This window comes from Leishmania martiniquensis, chromosome 1 (assembly GCF_017916325.1).
Source record: "Leishmania martiniquensis isolate LSCM1 chromosome 1, whole genome shotgun sequence".
In the NCBI taxonomy this organism is placed as follows: domain Eukaryota; phylum Euglenozoa; class Kinetoplastea; order Trypanosomatida; family Trypanosomatidae; genus Leishmania; species Leishmania martiniquensis.
Window position 1 is genome coordinate 85295 of NC_090136.1, and position 10002 is coordinate 95296.

Sequence of the window (10002 nt, forward strand, 5' to 3'; positions counted from 1 at the left end):
TCAGCGTTTCATGGCATTGGAGACACATGTCCTCTCACCCCCTTGCTGCCTCAATACTGTCGCTGCTCTTCTCTCATGCTCCCTCATTGTTTTTCTTTTCGTTTTTCGAGCCCGCCATATGGATTTCGGACCCTTTCTTTCCCATACCTCAAGCTAATCAAGTCACTTTTTCCTTGGTGCTCGTGATGCCGCCAAAAGAATACCAGTTTGGCTATGAGCTCAACTCAAAGCAGATTCGTGTGTACCAAACGAATGAGCTAGGCAGTGTGCAGCGTGCCATCACGGCTAATCTTCAGGAGTATCTGGCGTACGAAGGAATTCAAGAAGATGCCCCGACGTCTCTGAAGAATTTACTACTCAAAGTGCTCTCATTAGGCGTTGCAGCGGAAGTGTATGCACTTAGCAAATTGCGCGTTCATGGTCTTCCGCTTACTTGCTCGATTCTCTTCTTCGGCGTGCTCATCGCGTTTCAAGCCGCCTGTAGTGTCCTACAAAAAAATGCGAATGTTATATTCGTAGGAACGGGAGGGCCGATTGACGATCAATCGAGGTCGCAAAAGCCGTGCTTTCGCAAGTTGAAAAATCGCCGTGTGTGCTTTCGCATGATGCAAGAAAGCGCATCCGCCCCAGTTGTTAGGCTTGAGGTACAGCTTATTGGGCCGCCTCGATTGTTTTCACCACCTATTGTCTACAGTCGAGTTGAAAAAACAATGCAGTACGGCCAGTTTTTCGGGTCCACCGGCTTCTTCTTTCCACCGCCATTACTAAAGCTTATTGATGAGATGTTAGAGTCGGTTGTGTCGAAAAAGCAAAAGTAGGCGAATTACCACTCTGAAAGAGGTAGCTCTTTTTAGTTGCTTCATTCCTTCGGTGTGGTGAACGCAGGCGCTTCCACTGCCTTCCCACGTTGTTCTTGGGCGCTTGTTTCTCTCTCTTCTCTCCTTGTCGATGCCACGAAGGGTGAGCGACGCTTACAGAAAAAAAAGTCCCATTTTAGTCGCTCAATTAATAGCACAAATTCCGTTTGTGCAACATGAGACTTTGCTGGTGCCTCGTTTAAAGTTTGCGTGCTTTATGCGCCTCATTCGAAGCACGAATAGCTGCAGCGCTTCACCCGAGATGCATTCTGTTTCCTGCATTTTCTCTCTGCTTTAAATCGAATATCTCTCCCTTTCTCATTGGTTTGCACGTGCTGATGTTAGGCTTTTCCCCTTTCTGATAGCAATTTGCGCCTGTTCTTTTAGCTTTTCGCTCCTCTGTCGTTTAACAGTAAGTGCAGTCTACGCACAGAACTCTCACAGCCACCAAAAGTTGATTTTCTCGTGTGCCAAGCAGAAAGTGTCACACTAACAGAACCAAAGATATTTGAAAAAAATGGTGTCTCAGAATTTCGTTCGCTACGTCGGCTACGCTGGTGCAGCCGCGAACTGGCTTATTCCAATCGCTGGTATTATGAACCTGCCCACACGCCCTATTTCTGACATAGATCCGCTCATGACAAGTGTTATGTGTGCCTATAGCATGTTCTTTATGCGCTGGTCTGTCTCTATCCTTCCAGCAAACTATCCGCTCTTCGCATGCCACGCCACAAACAGTACCGTGCAAGCTGTCACACTTGGCCGCTGGTGCCTCGGCGCTGAAACGAAGCCGCACAAGGCCATTGAGTAAGACGATTTCGTGTGCTTTGTGTACTATGCTTTCCCCTTGCTCTCATCTAGCCAATGGGCCCACACTCAGTATCCTGTAGTAGACCTGGTGTAGATGTAGGCGGAAAGAGAGTCATCAGCACCGCTTGACAGCCCTCTCTGTGAAGTAGGCTAGCTTCATTTACTAAGAATCGTATTCGGCATCAGTAGCAGTGAAAGTGGGCTCTCTTTGCCGTCACTTTGTGAGTGAATTGCACTTCCAAATCACAAAAAGAGTGCTTAGAAGCGCACGCTTTAAGGGGAAGACCAACTACTACGTGACAGAGCGGTGGAGAAGCTTTGATGTGCAGCTTTGTGGCATCTTTCTTCCACCAATTCTTAGCTTCCTCCGTCCTCCGACGGCGGTGATCTGGTGCCCCTAAGGTTGGCTACGATCTGAAAGGAACAAAGAAGAACCAGTTAGGGTGGCATGTCAGAAGGCAACTTATGCGAGCAGTGCCTAAGAGCCTGAGCATACCAAGAATGCCCCATACAGCCACCCCTTGACATGCCTCCTGGAGGAAACGCTCCGCATCCGACACGTCTGGCAGCGCTAGCTGTTTCGCCATCTGCGCACTCTCGGATCGATGAAAAGGGATCATCGCCGTCTGCCAGTGCCGCTGTTTTTTTTCTGCTTCTCACCGTTTCCCATTTCTCATCTCCGAGGAGGGAAAGGGATATGATGCTCTGCCTATTTCACCAACGCGTGTAACAGCACAAAATGCCGCCATGGCGACATCGATTCTGTCTCTCCTATTTACACCATCCCTGGTTTTCGCACAAAACACACCGAACGTCACCGCTCCTTTGTTCACACTTGCATTCATATGAACGCATAGTTTCCCTTTATTTTTTTTGCTCTCCTCTTCAACTCGCTCGATGTGAAGAGTCACGAGCCGAAAGCTTTTGATGAATGATACTTCATCTGCTGCCTGAGGCGATGAATGATAATAGTGTGGAGCTGCAGCGAGCCAGGCGCCGCTACAAAGCGTTGCTTCGCGAGCGGGAGTCGCTAGCAAGCTCTGGCGCCATCGATCCGGTGGTCCAGGATGAAATTCGCAAGTTGGAGGGCAACTACGCCGAACTAAGGCCGCCTTTGCGGCCACCACTGCCAGACCATTGGGTTGCCCCATCTCCACCAACGGTGCCCTCAGCAACTAGCAAAGAAACTGAGACGCTGTCGTCGATTATGACATGCACCGTCTCGCCGTCCAGTGAACTGCAGCTGAAACATTCCATGCAGCAGCCGTGCGTCCCGACGGAGAAGCGGTGCGTTAAAGATGTAGACGAAGAGTCCAAGAACCACACAGCACAGTCGCATGCTGGTGTGCAGCCTCCTGCAGGGCGCGATAGCTGCTTTGTTCTCTTCCTCCTCCGGCTGTTCAATGAAGCCCATCAAAAGTCTCTGCTGGGGCGCCGGAACTGCGCGGCCATCGTATTTCTTTCGATAGCCATCGCTGCGTTGCACTGCACAGTGCTTGACCCGTCGTCCATGATCGGCTCCCTTGTCACGCCCTCCCTATTCTGCTGCCTCGTACACGCACACAACCTCGCTTCATTGTATGCGAGCCAGCGGCAGCGGCTGAGTGTTCCCATGCTCGTCGTGTACGTCTGCTTCGACGCCGTTCCGTCGATCGCCCTTGACGTGGTCATCTACCACCTTTCCTTGACATTGATGGGGTTCTGTGGCGTTCGCCCAGCGTCTTTTGCTTGCTGAGCGCGGGCGCCTTTGCAGCTGCCTCCCTCTCCGCAGCACATACCCCCTTACGTGAGGCATGCGAGAGCGCCTTTTTTTTGTCGCTTTCTTCAGTGGTCTCGTTGCACAGATAGCAACGTGTCTTTGGAGGGAAGAGGGGGGGAGGAGGGAGGCTGGCTCAACCACATCCACACACACACACACGCACGCACGCACAGAAACATGCCAGCGGTCGTGCCGACACCAACTGCGTGGATTACAGACTCGGCCATCCATCTGCGGCGCTGGGCCGGCATCCCAGATGGCCAGCAGGGCATGCATGAATGCTTAGATGAAGCCGTCAAGCTCAGTCCCCAGGTCCGTCTCGCGCCCATCTGTGCAGCGGGCATCCAAGCGCCGGGGATGGGGATGAAAAGAGCCGGTTGAACGCATCGCCCGATTTGGGCGGCAGAGCGGCTCGTCCAGGGCAGGGAGAACTCAGCTGTGGTGCGGTGGTGTCGGGTGAGCTCCTGCTATGGATGCGCGTGTACAAAGAGAAGCAAGAAAAAAAAGATCCGGCTTTTTCGTCCCTCTCTCACGACGGACTCACGGACGAAAACCGGCGAAGCAAGTCTGTGTACGGTGTGTGTGTGTGTAAAGTCGTGGTGGGATAAGCGCTCGCGTTCAGATATAGGTGCTGAGTGGCGCAAGTCCACCACTCGTTGAGTGAGGACGGATGGCAAGCAAATGTGCCCGGCGGCTCTGTGGCAGACAAACAAAAAAAATAATCTCTCCGCGCGTCTTCTCTTGCGCCCTTTCTTGCCTTCTCCGTGTCCGCGTCTCTGTCTGCCTGTGCCTGTCCCATGGCTGCTGCAGTTGCGATCACGGCTCCCTTCATGTCTGCTCCAGTGTGTGTGTGTGTGAGAGAGAGAGACAGAGAGGACTGCAAAGGCCGGCCCCTTTTCATGTTCATCGTACGGGTCGCCTTTCTGTTTTTTTTTGTTTGGTCGTTGACAATCTGCACTGCCGCCTTCTCTTCTCTCTCTTCTCTCTCGTACGAGACAGATAACAGCAGAAACAAAAGCGGAACGACACACGCACCGGTACACCGTCACACAGAGACAGTCACATACAGTTACTCATAGAGCGACATACATCTATACAAATATATATATATATATATACGTGGTACAGGCAACGTCTACGTCAACCCCTCCCCCAAAAAACGCACACACGCACACACACACACCTTCTCTCTCGGCCTCTGTTCCCTCCTCCGTCATTTTTCCTTTTTGTTGCTGTTGCTGCTGTCGCTGTTTGCGACGGGGCCATCCGAGGGCGAACGGTGCGGGAGGAACAGGGAGGCGTGCACGAACTTCTGCGAAGGTGCCTCTGCCGTTCTCCTCACCATCACCACCGCCCTGCGCCTTTCCGCTCGGCGGACGGTGTGCGCGTGTGTGTGTGTGGGGGAGGGGGGGGTCGACGCCGCAATGTGCTCCCTCGAGTCGCTTTTGAGCGCACCAACAGACATCATCGCTGAGTGCCCCGTTATTGGGCCTAGCGATGTGCAGCTGGTGGCAGCCCATCTCGAGGCTATCCTGCAAAAGTGCCTCTACTGCGTCCGCCTGAAGCTACCCCATCCGTTAGGAGTGCTCCTCACAGTCATTGGTGACGCTGGTGATCTTCAGGCGCATAAAGTGTGCGTGGGCCTGCTGCAGCCGGCTGAGGAGGGCACGTGTGCTGACCTCTTCTGCGACTTGTCGGCGCAGCTGCTGGCGCGCCGATACGCGGCGTTTCGTTTGGAGTTCGATGTGGAGGTATTCTTTAAGGTGATGCAGCTGTTTTGCTGCTCAGCGCCACTGAAGGATCGCCTCGGGGCGCGCCTTGGCGATGTGCTTCTCGGCTTCCTCAAGGACGTAGACCTGCACGCAGACGACTACCGCGTGCACCGAAACTGCTGCAGCGCCCTCATATCTCTTCTGCGTGGGTCGCAGGCGAACAAAAACCGCTTCGGTCCCGAGTGCGCCACCATCGCCGCCTGCCTCGACGCCTCCAGCGATTTCTTCTTCCAGATGCAGTGCGTCGAGGTGCTCTACCGACTGTACAAGCATTGCCACACCTTCCTTACCCATGCCGCGGCACCAGGCGCGTCCGCATCATTATGCCCATCGTCGATCAACGCAATGGCGTCGGGGGTATCCATCAATCCATATCTCCTGCGCGGCATCGAGGAGCTGCCGAACGACAGCACGCTTCTCATCTGCATCCACCAGTTACTGGACAACTACAACCGTGACGTACACCCAGACAAGATCTTAACGTTTGCGGTCCTGCACATCGATGTGGCTGGGGCGACGGTGGCTTGCGCGACGACGCTGTACTTCTCGCCGTTGTTGCTACTTGTTCCGCTTTGGGGCACCGGTAGCAGCAGCAGCAGTGGTGGTGGTGGCGGCTATCTCACGATCCCGTACGAGCACGTCCGCTCCGTCAAGTTGACGAAGGAGCACAAACTGGAGCTGCGCCTGTCTGTCATTCCCGCAAAGCTCTCGCACGTCATGAGCCTGACAGAAAACGGGATGGACAGGCTCCACGTCTCGCTGACCCGCACCACAATGCGCGACCTGCGCACGTCTGTCGTGCATGAGTGGGTGGCGGAGCGGAAGCGCACGGCACCGCGTCGCGTGATGCCGCCGGTACCTCCTCCATGCCAGACAGAGGCGGAAAGAGGGGGCCAGGCCCCGCCCACCACCGCATCGACCTCACCCGCGCCGCCATCGTTGTCTCAGGCCAGCAGTCGTGCAGAATCCACCGCGCGCCTGCCGTTGAAGACGACCATGACTGAGCGGCCGGTGAACACCCATCTGGGCGGCGCAATAGACCGCCAGCCGCAGCCACTTGCACGGGGCAAGTCGGCGCACCCTCAGCTCAGTGAGACCGTGAGCCAGCTGCAGGGCCAATACGAGCAGGGCACACCAGTGCACACGAGCGGCAGCGGCGAGTACGCCGCCGCGGACGCGGAGGGACCGAGGCCGTCGGGGCGTGCATGCCTAGCAGAGGTACACCGCGCTGCTTCGCTGAAGGCGACACGGTACCGCGAGGAGCAGCGCGAAGCGCTTCAGTGCGCCGTGAGCTCGGTAAAAGAGGAGCTGGAGGAGCTGCATCGCTGGAGCGCGCGAGAGCGTGATCAGTACGAGGCGCGCTTCCGCGAAGACATGGAAGTGGTTCGGCGGTCAGAAGCCGTACTGAAAGAGAGCGCTACGAACTGTGTGCGGGCCTTGAACGTGGAACTAGAGGATGTGCAAGCCCTCGGCGCTCTCTTGAAGGGCGAGGTGGACAAGCTGCGGGAGCGACTCGCCAAGTCGCTTGGCAAGTCCGAGGGCGTCGAGGAGGCGCTCCTTGCGCGCATAAAACAGATGGTCGACACCCAGATGCGCAGCATGGAGGTGGCGATGCTGTCGGTGGATGCGTCGGCTTCCTCCTCTGCCACCAACGCTGGTGTCTCCATCGGCGACGTCTCACACTACATTGCACAGCGGATGCAGGCCATCAGCAGTGGAGCGGTGAAGGTCGGTGCCGCTGGCGCGGGGGCGTGTACGGCGGCGGCGGGAAGTGCGGCCATCTCCGCTGGAGGCGCTGGCGGTGGCCGAGCTGAGACGGCGCGGCATCGACCGCAGGAGCAGCAGCATCCGCGGCCGCGAAAAGAGCACCGCGTGGACTCTCTGTGAGCCGAAAGCAGACGAAGCGGAGGGGAAGACAGGACTGCGCGCGCGTACTCATTTTACAACCCCTTCACACACACACACACACGCACCTCACCCTCTCCCTCTGGACAGACGATGTACCGTCACTGTCTGCTGTCGTTTCGGCTGCTTCTCCGCCTTTCTCCTACCCCACACTCCTGGTGTTCTCTGAGGACGGTGGTGCCGTTGGCGCTTGTGTGTGTATTTGTGTATGTGTGTGTGTGTGTGTGTGTGTGAAAGGTGGGGCAGGAGAAGCACAGGTGACGCCAGTGGACGTTGACGATGGCGTTGGTGGTGCATGTGAGCGTGCGTGGACGCAGCAACAACCACAAAGGGAATGTGTGATGGGGAGGGAGGGGACTCCCTCTCGCGTCTTCCGCCATTCACCCCCCCCCTCTGCCCTCCTCTGTGTTGTGTGTGTGTGTGTATGGGTGGGCGCATGTACACCCACCCCCCTCCCCCCACACACACATCCCTCACCGTCTCTTTGTGCTCGCCTTTTCGTCCAGACTGTTGTGCGCCCCCTCCCCCTCCACACCCCCACCCCCACACACACACACACACGTACGCAGCGCCATCCTTCACCGCGTGCAAAACCGTTCCGGCCTCGGCGTACGACATCTACAGAGGAGAAGAATAAGAAGAGTGAGCGTATGAGGAGGAGGAGGAGCGGCGCCATCGAAGGGACGCACACGCGCAAAAAGGGGGGCGAGAACGCCTTCAGAAGGGTCGGTGCTGCAGCCATGGCGCCTCCACGTGGCCGCACCGCGGCCACCGGAGCGGTGGCCCGCTCGTCGATGCGCCTGCCCTTCGCAGCTGCCATATGCCGCCCCCATCTCGCCACTGCAATCCGCTGTGCCTCTCTTCGCTTCCTGGTCGCGGCCGCGGCTTCGACGGCCACCATCGCGTCTTCATCGAGCGCGCTCGGGTGCGGCAGCCGCACCTTCTACGACAAGATCCGCAAGAAGCGCGACGGCAGTGAAGGGGAGGGACCAGAGGAAATGTTTCAGGATTTTCCCAAGCACCCTCATCGGCAGCGGGTCCCGGCTGCGCTGCACAAGTGCAACAAAGACGCAGTCGACAATGCGGAGAAGCTCCACGGTATCTTCTGCGCTGTCCTCTTTCTGGGCTTCGGCGCCCTGATCTGCCTGCTGAACCCGTTTCAGCGCGACCCGTACGACCGCCCCAATGGGTACGGGTGGACAGAGCCCAAGATGGTCTACGGCAGCAGCGACCTCGCCCATGGCAGCAACAGCAGTGGTGGTAGCAGAGGTGAAAGCGAAGCGATGGTGAGCATCCGAGGACGCGTAGAGGACGTATGACCAAAGGAGGGGGGGCTATGGGCACGACAGGTGCGTACACCCGCACCGACACGCACACACACACACACATATATATATAGATGTACGCACCCGAACCTCCGCATGTGTTGCGACACACTCGCCTGCGCGTGTGTGCCTACGTGCTGGCCACCACGTCTACTCCCTGTCTCTGCCCTTTTCAATCTTCTACCAGGCGCTCCCTATCGCACGGGCGGGTGCAAACGGAGGGGGGGGGCCTTCTCCTCACCCCTCCCCCACACACACCCTCCCTCCCCCTCTTGTGGCATCGTGTTGCTTGCGGTCTTTATGCGAAGTCATTCGGTGTAGTGAATACCGGAGACAAGCATGTGCATGCTCGTATGTATTGCTGTCGGCAAGAACTGGAGAGGTGATGGAGGAGGAGGGGAGAGGGGGACATGGATGGCGGGGAGAGTACCAACACGCACACCCGTCACAAACACACCGCATCGGTGTCTCGCGCGCAGATGCAATAGCGGCGCCCTTTTTTCTTGGTGACACACTGAAAGAGAGACAGAGAGAGAGGCCCCGTATTACTCGCACTTAGACAAGGCATAACGGCACCCATGGGCTTGTCCGGGTGGCGCGGGAGGGTGGGGGGAGGGAGGGGAAAAACGGGGTGGCCCGGCGGGAACCCCCCCCTTTCCCTTCCACGTACGTGAGCACACGCATGACCCCCCCCTCTCTCTCTCTTCTGGACTGCAGTGTGGGCCTTTTATCGTCGTACCGCTTCATCATCCGCGCCCTTTCTCTCTCTCTTTTTCCCTGTGCGTGTGTGAAGGGGTCACTCGCCTCTGCAGCGCCCCGAACACACACACGCACACGCACGCACGCATACTGCCCGCACACAGAGTAATCAACAGCTGCCAGCAATGGCGAAGGGGACGGCGAAGAAAAACTTGAAGAAGAACCTCGTGCGCATGCGCGTCTTCTGGATCATCACGACTGCCGTGAACGCACTCTACGTGCTCGCCATTCTCTACCGCAACGGCAGCCTCCCGTCTTTTCGTGACCTTGCGGCGATCAGTTTCTGGGCTGGGCAGGAGTACGTGGCATACTCGGCGCTAAACAAGTTGGCGCAGCCTACCCTCAGCCCTGACGGCGATTTATTAGACTGCATCGATGCCTCCAATCCGCAGGAGCTGGGCTACTACACCTTCGTTCAGGATGTGCTATGGGTGTGCTGGGCTGTGCAGCTGCTCTGCATTCTGCATCCCGCCTTCATCGTATTTTACCTCCCTGTGCCGGCAACGCTCATCTCCAAGTTCTGGGGATCAGTGCTGGCGCCTTTACTGTCCACCTTCTTCGGCGGCAGCGGCGGCGGCGACGACATTGGCGCCGATGACGGCGGCAGCAGTGGCGCCCCGCGCAATCGGCAGGAGCGGCGGAAGGAGGAACTGAAGCAGCGCAAGGCGGCGCGGCGCGGCAAGACGCTCACAGATTAGTGGGCCAGCTGGGAGAGGAGAGGGCAAGGCTCCCGTCTCCAGGGAAAGAAAAGCGCGTGAGAGAGAGACAGCGCCGCGCCTCCGTCACCCCCCCCTCCTCCTCCCTCCTCTCTCCTC

The 10002-nt window shown here is 57.4% G+C and overlaps 6 protein-coding genes across 6 annotated transcripts; all 6 read left to right on the forward strand.

Moving 5' to 3' along the window:
• Positions 1-185: 185 nt before the first annotated feature.
• On the forward strand, positions 186-818 carry LSCM1_08171 (uncharacterized protein; the record flags this gene model as incomplete). The annotated part of the gene is made up of 1 exon (XM_067325510.1): positions 186-818. One exon carries the CDS (start codon positions 186-188, stop codon positions 816-818), a length of 633 nt encoding a protein of 210 aa, XP_067181685.1.
• Positions 819-1374: 556 nt separating this feature from the next.
• Positions 1375-1668, forward strand: LSCM1_08172 (uncharacterized protein; the record flags this gene model as incomplete). The annotated part of the gene is made up of 1 exon (XM_067325511.1): positions 1375-1668. The coding sequence occupies one exon, from the start codon at positions 1375-1377 to the stop codon at positions 1666-1668; it is 294 nt and encodes a 97-aa protein (XP_067181686.1).
• Positions 1669-2625: 957 nt separating this feature from the next.
• On the forward strand, positions 2626-3402 carry LSCM1_08173 (uncharacterized protein; the record flags this gene model as incomplete). Its single annotated transcript, XM_067325512.1, has 1 exon — positions 2626-3402. One exon carries the CDS (start codon positions 2626-2628, stop codon positions 3400-3402), a length of 777 nt encoding a protein of 258 aa, XP_067181687.1.
• A 1448-nt stretch (positions 3403-4850) lies between these two features.
• Positions 4851-7085, forward strand: LSCM1_08174 (uncharacterized protein; the record flags this gene model as incomplete). Its single annotated transcript, XM_067325513.1, has 1 exon — positions 4851-7085. The coding sequence occupies one exon, from the start codon at positions 4851-4853 to the stop codon at positions 7083-7085; it is 2235 nt and encodes a 744-aa protein (XP_067181688.1).
• Positions 7086-7843: 758 nt separating this feature from the next.
• LSCM1_08175 (uncharacterized protein) lies at positions 7844-8422 on the forward strand (the record flags this gene model as incomplete). Its single annotated transcript, XM_067325514.1, has 1 exon — positions 7844-8422. One exon carries the CDS (start codon positions 7844-7846, stop codon positions 8420-8422), a length of 579 nt encoding a protein of 192 aa, XP_067181689.1.
• An 890-nt stretch (positions 8423-9312) lies between these two features.
• LSCM1_08176 (uncharacterized protein) lies at positions 9313-9885 on the forward strand (the record flags this gene model as incomplete). Its single annotated transcript, XM_067325515.1, has 1 exon — positions 9313-9885. One exon carries the CDS (start codon positions 9313-9315, stop codon positions 9883-9885), a length of 573 nt encoding a protein of 190 aa, XP_067181690.1.
• Between the last annotated feature and the right edge of the window lie 117 nt (positions 9886-10002).